General features: G+C 39.5%; 1 protein-coding gene across 4 annotated transcripts in view; it reads left to right on the top strand.

Moving 5' to 3' along the window:
• The window catches only part of CDK6 (cyclin dependent kinase 6), a 108,887-nt gene that overhangs the window by 20,013 nt on the left and 69,983 nt on the right, over nucleotides 1–18,891 (top strand). For all 4 annotated transcript variants that reach the window (XM_080975625.1, XM_080975627.1, XM_080975626.1 and 1 more), the window contains exon 3: nucleotides 12,316–12,451. In XM_080975625.1, the coding sequence (XP_080831751.1) occupies nucleotides 12,316–12,451 (136 nt within the window). The remainder of the gene's footprint in view (nucleotides 1–12,315; nucleotides 12,452–18,891) is intronic.

Raw genomic sequence — 18,891 nt, 5'->3', positions numbered from 1 at the left:
GTAGATGAAACTCTACAGATGAAACTTGGGTAATGACTCAAAGTATCTGTTACTGTTTAATATTTCTGAGGAATTCCCCTCTCAGAATTATCATGATATCTACCGGCTGTGTCAGCTTTAATGTTTCCCAGACTAGCACATTTCTTCTTCAAGTGTTGTGTGAATGCATTTCCCTGCACATGGGTTTTGTTTCTCTCAATCTTTCAAGCTAGACTTATAGTGTAAATGGGAGTTGTGGAAAGAGAGGGGAGGATTTTGCATCTTTATTCCCCCCCTTCCACATTTGATCTGGTAGTTTGCATACAGCTGCTGAGTAGACAGTTACCTTTGAAAGGAACATTTGGCTGGTTTAATTTGATTAGAGCAAGCCACCTCAATCATTTCTTAACTAATAGTGCTTTCATTTTTGCCTGGCAGTAGGAGTTGGGAAAGTACTTACTGGTAATAAGATATTGGGGGAAATTACAGAAAGTGACACAAATGAACTAAATGATAGAACAGTTTAAGTGGAGTTTTTATTTTATTTTAAGTCTACACTAAACCCTGCTTTTTAAAAAAAAACTTTCAGAAAGCAGATTAAGTTAACAAATGTACTTTCTCTAGGGCAAATTAAGATCAGTTTGAAAGTTCCAACAAGAGCAGAGATATTTTGTAATTCTTCACTTCAAAATTTGAAATTAAAAATTGTGGGAAGATAAACACACGCGCACACACACACAGAGAGAGAGAGAGAGAGAGTGTAAATTCACACTCTTTCCTACCTTTTTGTTGGATAGCCCGGTTGTCAAAGCACTGCATCAGAAATCTCACTTCAAAATTTACTTTTAAAAAGCAAGATTAAAAGGCAGTTTATTTTATTTAATCCCCATATATATGATTAACTATCAGAGAGTAGTTGCCTGATTTTATTTCCAAATGAAATGAATTTAGTGAACTGGAGGAGGAAGAGTTTGAGATTAAAGAAATAAATTATGGGAAATTAGGAAGCGCTATTTTTTAAAAAAGTCAACAAAAGATGCAGAGGGTGGACATACTGCACATTTGTGATTAAAATGGTTTATCATGTAGAAGTGATTTTAATATGTTTCAGAAAATTATCGCAATTGCAAAAAAAGTAATTCTGTATTTGACAGCAAGGTTACAAAGTTGGGAGGGCAGCGTTATATCTGCTGTAGCCTTGTTAGAGACTTTGAGTTATTAATTTATTGGATTTTTGGTCCGCCCAGGGCAGTATAAATATACAATATTAAAATCAGTTAAAACAATTTACAATTGGGATAACAGGGTGTTTCCTAAAAATCTGCCAAGTGTTAAAGGACAGGGTAAAGAGTTGCTTCTTCAGGATATTCAGAACGACACATTCATCATTGGAAGTTTCCTTATTTGACTCTATTTTACAAATTAAGTATTATCCTTTCTGTAGTTCAGTGCTTCCATAAGAAAAACAAATTATTTTATCAGTTAACAATGCAAAATAAATTTTATTCTTTTCACATTCTTCCAAGCAATGCTAGTGATTCTGTGCAAAAGTTTTATTTTGATTACAGTACATAATCAAAAGCTGCCATAGAATTTAATTTTTCTTGTGCATTAATAATGCTTCTGAGACTAGATATTCCCTCATTAGCAACCATGGTTTTGCTCCTACCCTTTGAGACAACATTTCATCACTTCACTAAGCCATGGCTTTTTGAAACAAGCTGCAAATTAAGCTCTCACTTAAGATACAATAAAACTTGCTTGCCACTGTCAATCTTAAATAGGATGTAATGTTTATTGATATCTATTGAAGTGCCTTCCAAGTATGGAGGCTTTGCCTAGCTGCCTTATAGATGGCTGTGCCAGCCATAACTCATCTGTGAATATCAAAAGCCCTTCAGTGCATATCTTGCCCCATTTTCTTCATTCTTCCAACTCTACCCCCCTCAGTTACCTAAAGGTCTGCTGCCTCACAGTTCAGTGAGGCATGTCTACTCAGAAGTACGTCCCAGTTATTTCAGTGGGACTTACTTCCAGTTCCTGGTGAGTATGTATAGGACCGTAGTCTTAAATGATCCTGCCCACTGTTCTTTGCAGGGGCTTATGCCTGGTTCCTAGAATTTCCCTGTAGTACCAGCTCTTTGTCCTCAAAAGTCATCTTTCTTAAAGAAGTCATAACTCAAGGGGTGAGGAATCGCAGGCCGGGCAGAAAGGTTTCTCATTCTTCCCTTGAGACTCTCCCCAGTGAACTCAGCTGTACTTAACTTTTGAGTTGAAAAATACAGAATTGCGCTGTGAATTCATCTTATCCGAAACTCAATATTTAAATATGTATATACTGTATATTTTCTCTCAAAACGAGTATTTAAATGTGTATTTTTATTGGTTTATAACTGCTGATAACATTTGGAGATATATGAAATCTTTAGGATAGCTAATTTCTGATCCATGCATTAACTGGGAAGCGTGGGTCGAGTCATTTCATATAAGAATTTGCAAAGAATGAATTCCTCAGACATCCCTTGATTCACAGTTTGTGCCCGGTCAATCAATTGAAGAAGACATCTGAGCAGAAAAGTAGATGCGTGCTGTAATTATTACTGTTCATTGAATAGGTCCAGCTGCCTCCTAGGATAAAATGTTGGCTATAGTGACATCTCACTAGGCATGCTTCTCCTTAAACTATTAAAAAGAAAGAAAGAAAGAAATATACCTCCAGACAAAAATGATTAAGAAGGGTTGGCATGTCTGGGAAAGAGTGATGTACTGAAAAAGCAAGGAGGGAGGGATGGAAAGAACACATTATTGGGTGCTGTTTCCTTGATGCCTAACAATGAGACCTTTTACAGGGCTGGTGACATGGTGTGTTAATGAGGCACTGGCCTTTATAACTCTTGGGCACAAGCTGTGGAAGTGAAAATTAGTTTGGTGGTTTCAGCCTAGTCCCTACCAGACATTTGTCTCCATCCCCAAACCACGGTAGAATTTGGCAGTCAGGACAATGACACCTCAAAAAAAGTCTAGGGCTAGAGGAATCAGTACTGTGGAGATGCCCAAAGGCAAAACTGTGTACTGAAAGATTGCCCAGACTGACCTTACTGGGTTGGCCTTGATCCTGAGCTGTTTACTTCATTTTCAAAAGAACTCGCTTGTGTGCACGCTGACATAGGAATAAAACAAAGAGTATAATCTGTCCAGACCTCATCCTATGAACCCTCTTACATTGCCCAATAAGATGCAATATAACAACTTCCTTGCTGGTGTGGTGCCATCACCTGTATATTACCTTGTTCATGCCTTCATGCATACCTATTGCGTTCTCATCATTTGATTACTCAGCAGTTGATGACTAGCAGCTGAATGTGTGAACGTGACACCACTGGGATATGGTCTGGATGGTCTGAAACTCCTGTGTGGTAAATAGACTGATGGTTTGTTCATCAGTGCAAGTCATTTCTTGGTTCTGCAGGTAGGGTGATGAACATACATGTGAGAATTGGCTCAGAGCTGTTCTGCACATTACCAAGTTTCTGATACTGTTCTGTGTCAAGTGAGGTACTGCGTGTTTAAATGGTCCACTAAATCAACATCTTGCTGGCCATGCAAAAATAGCTCTACCCCAGACTTCCTCCTGATTTTCTTATATTCCATATGCAGGAAGATTGGGTTTTTGTTTGTTTGTTTGTTTACATAGGGGGTATTCAGGCAAGCAGTCCCTCATCTACAGTCTGAAGTAGTGCAGTCTCAAAACCACTGTATGATGTGACTTACCCGGGATGTACAGATCAGTTTCCCCAGAATATTGTTTTAGTTCAGTGGCATGCAAATAGTTTTGTCTCAAAAACAGCCACCAGTACCACATGAAGTTGAAAAACAAGAGAGAGGAGGCCAGAAGCATCTGGTCAGGTGGGATGGACCTGGTATGCTAGTTTCCTGGCAGGTATATTGCTACTGCTTAAGGGGAGGAAGAGGGGCAAGAAAGGTCAGCCTAGTGCAGACACACTGGCAGGAGTGCCAGACTGACTCCACCAGTGCATTTGCACTGCACCAACGAGCCGCCTACCTCTATCCCTCCCCGTAAGCAGCAGCTGCCCACCTGCTAGGAAGTTGCCACAACTCTTCCTTACCTGCCTGATGAATTGTTTCTGGAACAGACTGGGTGCATTTTTGCACAGAGCCTTTCTTTCCCTCCAGAGATCTTTAGACTCCTAAAAACTTGAGGCCACAGGTGATGCCTTATTGGTAATGCTGATAATTCCTTGCCACTGCCAAGGAAATGGCAAAGGGGCAGGTAGAAAGGGAGAGAGGAAGAGGGACTGCAGCTGGGAACCCGACATTTCTCCTTGATGTTTCTCTTGCCTTTCTTAATTTTAATCGTTGTAAAGAATGAAAACATACAATAGGTTGTATTTACGGCATTCAGTAGGCAAATCTTGTATTAATTTGGATGCATTTCTCTTTATTATACCTGCACATAATGTAGCCTTTTGAAGCAAGTTTTTCACATGTTCTGGCTTGTTACAAAGTTATAATAAGCAGAAAATGGGTGGGTAGGAGGGGGAACCCAGAAGTACTTCTGAGTAACTCATTATTCTTAACATAGTAGGCAACTGTTATGGAAACACATCTGTATGATTTTCACAGTGGATATAAAAAGGATACAGTTTGTAATAAAGAATTCTTACCCAAGCAAGAGGGTGTTTCTCATGGTGTTGTCTGCTTCTTCCAGAAATATTTGGCAGAGACATTTCTAGAAGTTGTTTTGTAGTATTAAGGCCTAATACATGTTCTGCTTAAAGGTGCTTAGTTTAGATAGCATTTGTGGCTGAAGTTGTAGATATTTATGCTCAATTAGGGACAGAAGGGTAAAGGGTACTTGTTCAGTTTACTGTCTTCAAAATATTTCTAGATCTTCAGAATGTTCTTCCCACTATTGTTAATTCAGAGGTGCTGACACTGGGTATACCTACTACAGTTTTAAACCAGTTTTAAATCTGGTATCTCCCGGAGAATCCTAGCAAGTGTACTTTGGACAGAGTGTTGTGCTAAATGATCCCTAGAACTATAGTTCCCTTGGGAGAGGGCATTTATGTTAATACAGCTAAATCCATAATATAGTCTTAGGATTGTGTACACATAGCTTCTTTGCACACAAATTGTATACAATGGTTGCACGCACAGGTTGGCACTCCCATGGATAACCATATTGTGTGAACTGGTTAACCATGGATATTGGCATGTAACAACTCCCACTAATGCAGCTGCTAGAAGTGCTTCTATGTCTATGGGAACAGTTGCTGGCTATATTTGTGATTGGCTAACCTACACCATATATTTGTCCTAGGGAATTAATGCCTGGGAGATACACTGATGTGTTTTGTGAAGGAGAGAAACTTCAGGGTTTGTGTACATGTTGCCCTGTTGCTGTATGTAGAACCAACAACTCCATTTGTAATTAGGTAGCTACACACTTATTTCTAAGGAGAGGCTTGAAGTAATTGAGAACTCTATTTTGCTGTGTACAGATGCTGATGGCTAGTACTCTGGAGTAAATGAGAACAAAAGCCTAATGTGTGCATAATTCCAAAATGACAAGACCAAGCTTTAATTGTTTTACCTTCCAATCTACATCCTGGTTGGGATTAAGTACTTTGATTTAAATGAACTTGTTGAATTCTATGAGACTAACAACCTGATGCACGTTGCTCTCCATTGACCCAGATTGTATTGCTGAGAAAGAGGGCATAGTGTTGCAGCTTAAACTGTATTAAAACAAATTATATAATTTTATCTTGGTTGTGGAACACTAGGTAGCCCTACTGAGAGTCTTTGAGCTCCACATAAGCCCTTTGTCAAGAAAAAGATATTCAGAAGATCTGCAGGTGTGCATTCCTTTGTCTTGAACAGAGGGAGTTAGGATTTTGAATATGTTACAATATTGTACACTGAATGCATGCACTTGGGAAGTGGAGTCACACCTGCTACCCCTCCCCTCTCCTCCCCATTCAGCATCACTATTAAAAGAGCCTATTCATGTACAAACAAACGATACCTGCATATGCTCTGTATAAATGCAATTAGAAGCCATGCTTTAGATATGCATATCTAAAGTCTTCTAGATGTTGTTCTGAATATATGTAGAGAACACATGTAGGTACATATACAGAGGCATTATGACTCTGAATACCAGTTGGTGGGAATCACAGGTGGGCAGAGTGCTCTTGCACTCATGTCCAGCTTGCAGACTTCCCACAGGCATCTGGTCAGCCACTGTGAGAACAGGATGCTGGACTAGGTGGGCTGTTGACCTGATCCAGCTGACTTACCTTACATTCTTTAGTTTTTAAAACACGTTCATTGGGCACCAGTGGAAATTATCCTGCCCCCCCCCCCGCAGATTCAGTGTACAGACGTACCTTGGAAGTCGAACGGAATCCGTTCCAGAAGTCCATTTGACTTACAAAATGTTGAAAAATCAAATTGCGGCTTCTGATTGGCTGCAGGAAGCAGAATCCGCAGAAGCGCCGTCGGATGTTCGGGTTCCAAAAGAACGTTCGCAAACCAGAACAATCACTTCCATGTTTGCGACATTTGGGAGCCAAAACGTCCAAGTTCCAGGGAGTTCAGGATCCAAGGTACGACTGTACACAATTATAACAGTCCTCTTGTACTCAGAACCTGACAGTTTGAATTGACAAACTTGTTCCAACAGATTCACATGTGGGTAGCTTTAAATGGTATTCCTAAGGTATGGCATTGTATTATTTGGCTCTCAAAATATCAAGGCAGATACCCACATTTTGTTTAAAAAATATATTATACAGTTCAGTAAAAAAAAAAAAATTAAAATAAAGCAGATAGCTGTAATGGGAAGTTTTTATTGTTTGATGTTTTAGTGTGGTTTTATACTTTGTTAGAAGCTGCCCAGAGTGGCTGGGGCAACCCAGACAGATGGGCTGCATATAAATTATTATTATTATTAATCCCTTGATACCAATTGTTTGATATAATGAAATATTGATATGTATAATATTTGTGCTTTCAAAGTGTCTCATAGAATTTATGAACAAATTCTGGTTGCCAACATTCTGCAACCTGGTAGCATGGCCTGTCTGGTGGTAACTTTCTCCAGGGCAGTTTTGGAATCCCAGTCATGAATTCCCTCCCCACTGAATTGTGGCTGCTGCCACCTGCCCCCAATCACATTCTTTCCATGGACAGTGAAAAACGTATTTATTTCTCTGAGACTTTGGGGAAAGTGGCCCATTATTTATTTCTGATGAATTGGATTAAAAATGTAACAAAACAAATATATTAAAAGTCCCTCCTCACACTTTCCAGAAAGTAAAATAAATATTTGGATTTCAAATAAGCTTTGGAACAACTCTTGAGTTCTACTCCATATTTGTTTGCTATGTGCATACAAATATACCGGGGAATTATCTCACGCAGATCTCATTGAAGTCCTGTTCCTTAGCAGTGCTCTCTGCACCAGAGGGGACCCTGGTGGATTGTGCCCTTGGATTTTTAGCCTGTCCTACGCACTCAGATTCTGCAGTGAGTACTCAAAATACTCAGTTTGACAGGGAGGTTGATCAGTCACTAAAAGAACCCAGCCACAGAAACTTGGCCAGAACGAATCATCCTCCACTTGCTTGCCATGGACATGGGTAGAATAATAATATCAAGCCAAGTAACTTGACCAAGATGTTAAAACATATTGTAGTTTAATGTTACTTATTAATTAAACTTATACTACTTTTCCAGTTGTGTATTTCCCAAGATAATTCATCATGACAACTTTATATGATGAAACAGAATGCACAACAAAAATTAATGAATGAAAACAGTAACAGTGCCACCAACCCCCAAATCACTAGCACTATACAGTCAGGAGCCAGAGGTGTAAAACCCTTTACAGCCAAGGGACCTGGCAGCCGTAAGCATTTGATTGACCTCTAGAAGAAATGTGCAGAATATTGATGGTGTTCACATTCTACACAGAGGAATCTTTTTAAAAATACTGCATTAGGTGAAAGAGTAGCTTTGCCAATGTATTAAATACTTGGCAAAAAAGGTGTTTAAAAATTAAGTAAATGTTGTTTAACAGAAACATACAGTTGGAAATATTTTCCAATGTTTATGTTCAGATCTCATACCTGCCTGGCTCCTCTGTTTACTGTGATACATGATTTATATAAATATATTGCAAATTATTAACTCCTGACAAATTTCAGGGAATTTAAATTTAACTAGTGACTTCAGCCCATAGTGGTCCTGCTATGCAAAGGCACTCCGTCCATGTTCCTTACCTAACTGAATCTAAGAAGATCTCTGCAGGATCAGACAAAAGGCATGAGCACAGTAGCAGCCTCTTGCTCATGATCCCCAGCAAATAGTGTTCAGAGACATACTGCCTCTGATACCAGACATGGCACATAGCCATCATGACTCAAAGTCCTTTTTCCCTCCATGAATTTGCCTATTCTTATTTTGATCCTTGAAAACGGGCGGTTTTACCTATGTAGGAAAACGCCACCACAAGTACACAACTGGAACCTGTCCTTGTGTTTGAGGAAGGTTTTTGTTGCATGAAAGACTGATAAAGAAATAACTTTAAATTGGCATATTTATACTATGGGCAAGGACACAAGATTTGAAACTGTTCTAGGCCACTTAGAATTTGTATAGATTTACTGATAGGGTGAGACAGAATGGGTCGGTACCTTTATTTCTCAGTGTGTGGGGTTTTCTCTTTGCATGATGAACCTACTACTTCTCAATTTCAAAGAGATGCCTAATGTATTAGAATTTTTATAAAATGGATTTGGTAAAGGCTGCATAATTCATTTTTGTGACTGTAGCGGTAGACACATATCTACTTTTACTGCACTAGTTTCCAAGGCCAGATAATACATAAGCCATGGCAGAGAAGATGCAATGGACCTTTTGCATGGTGATGGTCACTGAGTCATGTAAACAGTTTCATGCTGGAAGGGAGAGTTCATGCATGGATTGTTTCTGCTCCACCACAGTTCCATGAGTCGCCTCCTCCAAAACTACAGTGAATTCACAAGTAGGCATTTTGCGTGAGCAGCTACATTCACCGGTAATCTAGCTACTGCTACATCTAGACAGACACATGGACAAACCCAGTATAATTGCAAGCCATTATTCTATACCAGTTCTTTTTCTGTACTTTTTAAATATATGTAGTGCAACTATGTTCCTGTCATTCATCAAGTTACCTGGGTTAGCTTCGCTGAAGACTAACATCTCTCACTGGATTTGCTAGAAGATACCATGTTATAAAGCATCATCTGTACAATAAAAATACTACATTGCTTTAAAAAAATTAACAGATATTTAAATTCATCCTATAGTTATTTCTCTGGCGACTCTTTGTCTACTGCAAGGTAGAAGTACTTCAGGAACTCATCTTCCAATTTTCCTTTAACTTGAAAATGAATTTGGCTGAAGCCTGTAAGCTAGTGCAAGCCCCATTCAGCTCTGGGTTAATTGGGGCTTCTCTGCTTAGCCCAGGTAATCTCTGAAATGGCAGATCAGAATCTTAACTGAAAGATTACTGTGCTTCCACTTACAGGTTGGTTCGGCTCTTTGTTCTTTGGGATATTAATGCTTACCCAATTTGCAAACTTCCTTTGATATCTGAAGATGAAAAAGTTCTAGACAAAGGCAAAGCATTTTTCTTAACTATATTTTTCTTAACTGCATTGTGACCTGTCTAGTATTATAGAATACACAACTTACTTACAAGGGGCAGATGGTATCTTCAAGAGAGAAATTAAAGTTGGTAGGAAGCAGTTGAAAGTGGAGCCTAGAAAGAGTGCACGTCTAGGGCAGATTCAGCTGTGTAGTATGTACCGAGTTTGGAAAAGTAAATTGCTACTTTCACTGGATCTTCCCTTTCTCCATAGTTTATGCTTCTTGGAAAGGGTGATGATGGGGGCAAACTGCTTGACACACCTCCCTTTCCCTTTGAACATACCAATAGCTGTACAGAGAAGCAAAGTGCTCAAGGACCTGGAGCAACAACTCCCCTATGAGGAAAGCCTACAGTATTTGGATGGGGGGAGAAATTAGTAAAGAGGGACATGATAAAGGTGCATAATATTATACATGATGTGGATAAAGTGGATGGATATATGTGTGGTCATTCAATGAAACTGAATAGTGGAACACACAAAACTACTTCTTTACATAGCAGTCAGTTAAACTATGTCATTGTCTCCTACAATATGTAGTGATGGCTGTTGTCTTGGATTGCGTTAAAAGGGGATTAGACAAATTCAGGGAGGATAAGGCTCAGTGGCTGCTAGTCGCAATGGCTGCATTCATCCAACTCTATTATTTTCATTGCCATGATCCTACACTTTGTCAAAGGGAAACTTTTTTTTTTTTTAATGATATTTATTAAAGTTTCACATAAAAAAACCACATCAATAAAAAAAAAAGAGTTTAAAAATAATAATAAAAATACACAATACAAAATACAAAAAGAAAAAAGAAAAAACAGTTAAAACCAATTCCATCTTTTCATCACTACTTTTAGATCTACTTATTTCCTGGACCTCCTCATACCTCCCTCTTTTGTATTCCAATTCAATTTGTTTGTCCAGCAATTCCTTTCCCTCCTTTTTAATCCCAATCCTTAATCTTAATATATTATAACATTAAATTTTTACCTATTAAAAGCCAATTTTCCATTCTTTTAACCTTATTAATCCTAATCCTTAATCTTGATCTATATATAACTTTAAAGCCTGTACAGCTAGAAGCCACTTAATTTCAATCCATCATCCCTCTAACATTCTTTAATTTTGCAATATTTCTGTAAATAATCTTTAAATTTCTTCCAATCTTCTTCCACCGACTCTTCTCCCTGGTCACGGATTCTGCCAGTCATTTCCGCCAATTCCATATAGTCCATCAATTTCATCTGTCAAAGGGAAACTTCCCACCGGAGTAGAAATCATATATCGAACAGATGGAAAGATCTTTAATCTGAGTATGCTGAAAGCAAAGAGTAAGGTTACCGTAACTTCCGTCATAGAGCTTCAGTATGCTGATGACAATGTGTAAGCTTTTGCAGAATCTTACAAAAAAGCTTGGCCTGTCACTCAACATCCAAAACACCAAAGTGCTGCACCAACAAGCACAAAACAACCCCTCTGCATCGCCACAAATCCAACTCAATGGTGTAATGTTGGAAAGTGTCAATCACTTCTCCTACCTCAGCAGTTATCTTTCCACAAGGGCCAACATTGATGTTGAAATCTAGTATTGCCTGAGCTCTGCGAGTGCAGCCTTCTCCCAATTGAAGTGCAGAATGTTTGAGAACCAGAACATTTGCAGGGAAACCAAAATGCTTGTTTACAAAGCTATTGTACTACCAAGCTTACTGTATGCTTGTGAAACATGGACCACTTATAAGCGCCATCTTCAAATCCTTGAAAGATTTCAGCAACGGTGTCTCCGAAAATTTTTTACCTATAACTTGGGAATGCAGGGGAACTTGCCTGATTATCATCTTCCAAAGCAACTACTCTATTCTGAACTTTAAAATGGAAAGCGTAATGCTGGTGGTCAACAAAAGACTCTGAAGGTAATTTGTGCTTCCACTGTGGAAGGACATGTAGATCCAGAATTGGCCTCCACAGTCACTTACAGACTCACTGTTAAGACCGTGTTCTTGGAAGACAATCTTACTCTGCTATGAGTGATCACCAAAGAAGAAGATTCTGCTTCCAGAATCAGTGGCCGTATGCCTCAGAATACCTCTTGGTAGATATCTGTGTGTTTGGTACCCAGATTCATCAGGATCTTTCTGCATGTCATGTTTCATAATAAATGAAAGTTATTTCAAAGGACTCCTTTGCAGTGTTCGAAACTCTAGGCGCATTTTGTGACAGGGAATATCATTAGTGTGAGAAGCTTCTGAGCTCTGGGTGCTGTACTGTGGCTAAGATTTCATATTAAAACTGCAGAGTTGAAGGATGAGAGGACCTTTTTATGCCTTCCAACTGCCAGCTACTCCGAAGACTGGAGAAGAGACCCTCTTAAGAATATTAAGGGGTGGGCAGGGGAAGGACAAGACAATGTGAAAAATGAATATAATATTTTAGCTGCAGTTCATTCATTTTCAGCTTTGTATTATTAAAAAAAAAAAATATGCCTAGACATTTGGTTTTGTGCCCCTAATCTAGGTTTAAGGTGCCATTTAGATCCTAGTTTTCATATCTCAGTTTCTAACACTAATCTTTTGCTGGTTTCCACCCATTTACTTAGCATTTATGTGTTTTTTCCCTTTCTTAGGTTGTTCGATGTATGCACAGCATCCCGAACAGACCGAGAGACGAAACTAACACTGGTGTTTGAACATGTTGATCAAGACTTGACCACTTATTTGAATAAAGTTCCAGAGCCTGGTGTGCCTAGTGAAACTATAAAGGTATCAAAGAAGGGTAGGGGAGGTTTGTACATAATTTTATGGAATAATATGCTAAAGACAAACATAAAGCGGAAGCGTTTTCAGGAAGACTTCTATCTGATTTAGAGGAGATTAAATCAATTACTTCTCTCTCAAATTCAGAGGCATTGGTTCTTATAAAAATAATTTATAATTAATTATAAAAAATGCTCTTCATCATAGTTTCAGCTCCTGGGTTGAGAACAAGTGGTTTGAATAAACCAGTTTGCAGTGCATCTAAAATCACAAACTACAGTTTGTTGTAAATCAGAATCAGAAGCTTCTAGTCATCCCCCCCTTTTATCTAAAGGCTGGGTACATATGGGGAAAGGGGAGAAAAGTGTTTATGAGCCTGAGGCTTCCCATTGCTTGTGCTTGTACCAACAAACCATGGTTCACATCCGAACTGGACCTCTGTATTTATTATCAGCCTCTAGTAAAGTACCATAGCTCAGCAGTAGAGCTCATGTTTTGTAGACAGAAGCCCAATGGCATCTCAGGTAGGTCCAGAAAGAGCAGGGAACTGCTTTTTGGAAAGTTGCTGCCAGTTGATTGGGGTAGCCAAAGTGCTATCATTCATATGTTGGTGGTCTGCAATTTTCATCATACCAGATCTTTGGTCATGGAAATGTAGTCCAGCGATATCTGGAGAACACAATGTTAGCTAATCCTATTGTCCCCAATAGTAAACTATATGGAGCAATGGTCTGACTCAAGGTCAAGCAGCTTCATATCTTTATATGATTTTGTTATTTATTTGCTATCCAGAATATTCCTGTACTGTATTTTAGTGCATTCCACATTCCATTCCTGTGACTCGTGTTTATGTGTTTTTGATAAGTCTATTAGATAGCTGGAAGGCAGAAAGAGCCTGTCCAGTTTTGTCCAGTATAAGAGGCAGATAGTAATAATAAATTTATTATTTATACCCCACCCATCTGGCTGGGTATAAAGGCTTGATGCTATCACTTGGGCAGGCATGGTTTTTTTTTTTATTTGATTCATATATTTTAAATATTTTAATCTTTCTGCAAAATGCTCATGGTGGCTTGCAGTTAATATAAGAAATACACTGAAACGATGAATACACAAGAGCTGCCAGCAACAAATTATCATGTCCTTAACCAAAAGCTTGAGAGAAAAAACAGGCATCACTCAGTGTCTAAATGATAAAAAGTAGGCACTAGGCGAATATTTATTCAGGGGGGCTCGCCATAGGAGGGGGTGCCACTACAAAAAAGGCCCTGCCCCAGGTACAACTCAGCCTCTGAAGATAAGAATGCTCAGGGTAGGACTTGAGATCTTAAAGAATGGGCATGTTCATATAGAAGAGAACATCCTTCAGACACTGATTATAGGTCACTTAGAACTTCATAAGTCAAAGCCTAGGACCTTGAATTGTATCTGGAAACAAATTGGAAATCCTTTGACATCTACTAGATAGGGTCATTACATATACATCTGCTATAAAAAAGTAAAGCCAGCATGCCATGTTTGAGCAATGGGTACTATCTTTAATGATATACTCAGTGGTGGATGCTGTGCTCCACTATAACTGTGCAATAGGGCATGGGACCAGGCTGCTAGTTATTGCCAGCTCTAAAGAATGCTTGCCATATTTTACCCCATTTCGGCAGCTGTCCATTGTGAGGTTTGCACAGTCTAAGTGGAATGGACTGCGCGTCTGTTGCCCATTCTGTATGCTTTGCATTTTCCATTCTGTCCATAAAACAGGCAACGCATGACATCATTGCATGACAAAGAATCAATTACTGTGAAGATCTGGCTTCTCTGAGAATGTCAGTTTTCAGTGTTAAGGCAAGAGCCATTTGCCATCTGTCACTGATGCTCATAATCAGTTGATCATATTTGAGTATTGGCACAATGCACAAGGTGAAAAACTCCAGGACAGATATATATAAATAACAGTGAAATAAACAAAAGCTGAGGAACCCCAGAGTTTTAAAATCATGAGCATTGCTAGAATTTAGCAAAAAGTGAAGTCATTGTATATAAATATAAAAATCATTATTTCTTGAAAAGTACATGGATATTTTACATTTGCCTATTTGAAAAACATAGTGAATGTGTTGTGTTACTAATTCTATTTTTACTTTTAATTCTACTGCTGCTTAATTAAGTGCCAACAATCTGGTTGACACTTTGCAGGAGCAACAAAGTCCTTTTCTGGCATGCTAAAGCTACAGTCCTGTGTAGTTTTAAGTGGAAATAAGCCCCACTGAAATAAATAAGACTTTGTTCCAAGTACAGGCAGCCCCCAGTTTACATGGGGGTTGCGTTCTGGGTCATTGTGTGCTTGCATGAAATCAGAAACCCACTGAAAAATCTTGCAAACACCCCTTTCCACCCCTGTTCTGCCCTTTCAGTGATGTCTTTATGACGTTTCTGGTCACTTCCAGGTTCGTTGCTGTGCGCAATCGCACACATATTTCTCACACCTAAAATGGGAGTTGCCTGTAAACCGCATTGGATTGTTAGCATTCAATCCTACTTATAGGCTTAATAGGAAGTGAATTTTACTGAAATCAGTGATACTTAAGTTAATGAGATCAAATTGTCACCAACCTTCTCCAAGATGAGAGCCTGCACCAAACAGCCTTGCATAATTTAACCCACATAGTTGTGGTGATCATATGCTAATTTGAAAATACCTTCACCTCCTGTCTGCAGGGGGTGCATGGGAAATCTCCACTTATATTCCATAGGTTTGTCAAATCAAAATTTCAGAATCAAGCACAAGACATCATTAAGGACCTGTGAGAGCTATTTGCAGATTAGTAAGAAGCTATAGGATTCTGAAATCAAGGATACCATATTATGTAACTCATTTTTTGTGTCTTCGCAAAAACCTTTAATGATCAGTCAGGAATAATGCAATTTCCATATGTGAAAAAAAATGAAATCCTTGCACTTACAAAAAAAAAATAGCAATATCCTGGGACAGTCATTGTTTCTTTTCAATTCCATGCAAGCTCTTTTAGAGGCTATAAGCAAGCATATTTTCCAGTTATGAATTTCATCATTTCCCCCCCCCCCAAGTATATAAACAGTTAAGTAAAGAATATACTTAACTCTCCTATTGAAATCAGACAGATGTGGAGGTGCTTAACTTTGGTTCTCATTCTTTGAAGACAACAACACCAAAGAACCACATATACAGAACAGAGATTCTCCACTTTGTTTCTTCCTACGTTTGCACACATTTTCACAACTTTTCCCTCTCTCTTCGTCACCATTTCTGATAACCAGCGTGCCAGTCCAGTTTCTGGTTCCTCAGGTTTCAAATCAGTACACATAGAACTGCCTTTATTTTGAGAGTTTTCCCCATTTTTAAAATAAACTCAAACAAAGTACACATTATGGGAAAGTTAGAGTGTTGCTGCCAGCAAACAGAAAACTACGAATGAAGACATGAGTGAAATAACAGAGATGTACTGTTTGGGTGCTTAATCCTTTTGATACTTACCTGATAAGATTATTTTCACTTCAGTAAAGTGGATCTGATATTACAGAATCTAAGAGATATCCACACATTTGGGCAGGGGGAGCATATAGTATAGCCCTCCTGGAATTGCATTACTCCAGAAGGCAGGAAGGTCAGAGGCTAAATATTTGAATGCTTCCCCTATATATTTAAACTCCGTACCAGAGCCATCCAAAGTTTTTTTTTGCTCCCTATGTCAAAGGACAAGATAGTATCCCTCTCCAATTCCACATGCAGTGTACAGAAGGCAACCAGACTGGCTGTCAACTCTTGACATTAACACTGGCAACACTGTCAATAGGACAATATTCATACTGCCTCTGAGGGCCGCGGGCCAATTTAGGGAAACCACACAGCTCTGCACACCTTACTGCCACTTCCCGTCCCAAGATCTGTCATCTGAGATAGCTTCTTCATTCTGCCTAATGATAGGGCCAGCTCTCCAGACTACACATAGAGTCTTTCTTGTCATAATACTATTACATTGCAGGGAGTTGGACTAGATGACTCTGATTCTATGAATATTTCAGGGGCAGGGATTTTTAGTCAAACATGCACTTGTCACATCTTCTCTCTAAAGTGCTGTACTCTCAGGACCATAGAATCAAATGATTTTTCTGGAGGTACAGATCTGCTGTTAGGTTTTTTTTTGGGGGGGGGGTAGTGACTGGATCAATATCATCGTGATTTAAAATAAACTCTGGTTTGTTAAGCATGACAGCTTCATAACCCATGATTTGAAGTTGGCTTGTTTTGCAACTAAATGGAGTTTATTGTAAGCTGTGATTCCTGATTTATACATGACGAAAGTGAAACTGAATATTGTGGAAGGAAGAGGCTTTGCTCAGTCTCATACAGGCTTCTGCGCGTAATGCTAAATCATTGTTTAGCGTTAAAGGCATCTCCCTACTTACACAGACATTACATTCCCAGACTCCATGCATATATGGGAAATCGCATAAAGTGGGAAGGGCACTGTTGAGAGAGGCTGGGAAGCGTATCTCTCTCGGCAGATCCCACCCATCCCACTTGCATTCCCCGGGTGGTGATGTGCCCTTGCACATGTGCACCCACCTGCCCTGCCTGCCTCCAGTGATCGGAAAGTTGAATGGTGGGTCAGTGGCTCCCAGTGCCCATCACCACTGTGGAGCCTCTTGGTGCTCTCCCTGTTAGTCTTGGAAGTTTATGGAGACAGTTCCCTTTATCTAGTTTCTCCCCCATCCCCAAGAAATAACGTGGCTGCATGCTTGTGGGGTGGCAAGGAAGACGAACAAAATGGCCACAAGCGAGGGAAGAATGGGCAGGTGGGTGGTCAGAGGCATGGAGTCCCCCCTCCATACTGGCAGGAAGAAAAAAGCCAAGGAGGGTGAGGGAGGGAGGGTGGCAAGACACTTGGAGCGACCACGCAAGCTGTTTCCCTCCAGTTCTCTCCTGCTCTTTTCGTGGCTCTCTTGGCACCATTTCTTGGTTCCAAAAAAATTGTGCATTTGGCAGCAGCACACGTAAATGCTGTTGCACACAAGTGGAATGCACACGAGTGGAGTGTTTGTGTGTCTGTGTGTGCAATCCAGGCCAACATGTATAGAGCTGAGATTTTAATTTAGCCAAACGGCATGACAACCTTGCCTTAGTTAAATTGCATCAGAAATCCAGTGCCCCCACTGTAATACTGAAGTAGCACAAAAATGCTTAGCTTTGTTAGCACTGTACCCCCCACAAAAAAAAGGTAGTGGATTGGTGTTAAATGGACATTTTGATGGTATACAGGTAGATATGCTCGCATAAATGCATAGACTCAAGAATATTGTTAATATGTTCCAAGTATTTTATTTCACTTACTCCCGAAAAATTGCTCTTATTCCTTTTCACATGAAATGTGCCCTAGATTTACATTTTGACTAGCACTGAATGCCATTTTGACCAACATAGCTGATGCTATATGTAATCCATCTCAGCGTACTTGGTGCAATAAATTCGGCAGACAAAATACATACCATTTGTTTTGCAGTAGGACAGTTCTGCTGTGCAGCTGCAATTTAGAAATCTCAAAAGGCTTCAGAATGTTATGTTACAGCCATTAATGGAGATTCCAAGGAGTTTTCCATCCATTTTTATTGCAGGAGGGAGGTGGGGGGGTGGAAGTGGGGGTCAGAGAGCTGTTGGAATGAGAGGGTGTGTGGGCTGAAGTATGAATCCACATAAAATATTATTTCGTTTGAAATTAACCCAAGACATCCCTGTTTGGATAAGCAAAGAATATATTGTGTTGTGTGTGTAAAAGAGAGATGGAGATCTATTCTAATAGCACCCCTCCCTCTGTGATACAAAGGAAATAGCTGCCGCCCAAGCCTGGACTCCACAGTTCAATAGAAAACATTCCAAAAGAATGCATAGGATGTTATAAATATAAAAAGGAGTTTAATGAAAGAGCATACAGATGTCTTTCATGTATTTTAAATTGGAAAGACTAATTCTGAAACTATAAGAAAAACAACAGTGAGCTACGAGCCATATGCTTCAGATTACTGAAGTATGACTTACACAGGCCTGTCATTCAATGAGAAGCAACACAGACTAAAACAGGAGATGTTGAAAGGAAAAAAAAGACTTGTGGGAAGTCAAACCATCTCTAAATATGTGTTTTATTATCTTCGGGTGTTCTTTGCTGAGTTACCACCATGATTAAAACCAATGCCCTGGCACCAGGAGGATGGGATTCCTTTAAGTTCCTCTTCCTTCCCCACATATCAAGGAAGGTACATAGCAGACTTGACTGCGTAGTGGTGCAGTTTCAGCAAAAGAGGAGCAGCAGATAGAGAGGCGGCTTTGCAGCCAGCAATGCCACATCCACATTTGAACTCATACTTTTGCAAGGGTGTTTGATACCAAGATTCTGCAAGGTGCTGTGCAAGGAACA

This window comes from Podarcis pityusensis (assembly GCF_964106645.2).
Source record: "Podarcis pityusensis genome assembly, chromosome: 12".
Lineage (NCBI taxonomy): Eukaryota > Metazoa > Chordata > Lepidosauria > Squamata > Lacertidae > Podarcis > Podarcis pityusensis.
The sequence above is the reverse complement of the archived record's forward strand: the minus strand, read 5'-3'. Positions and strand labels throughout refer to the sequence as shown.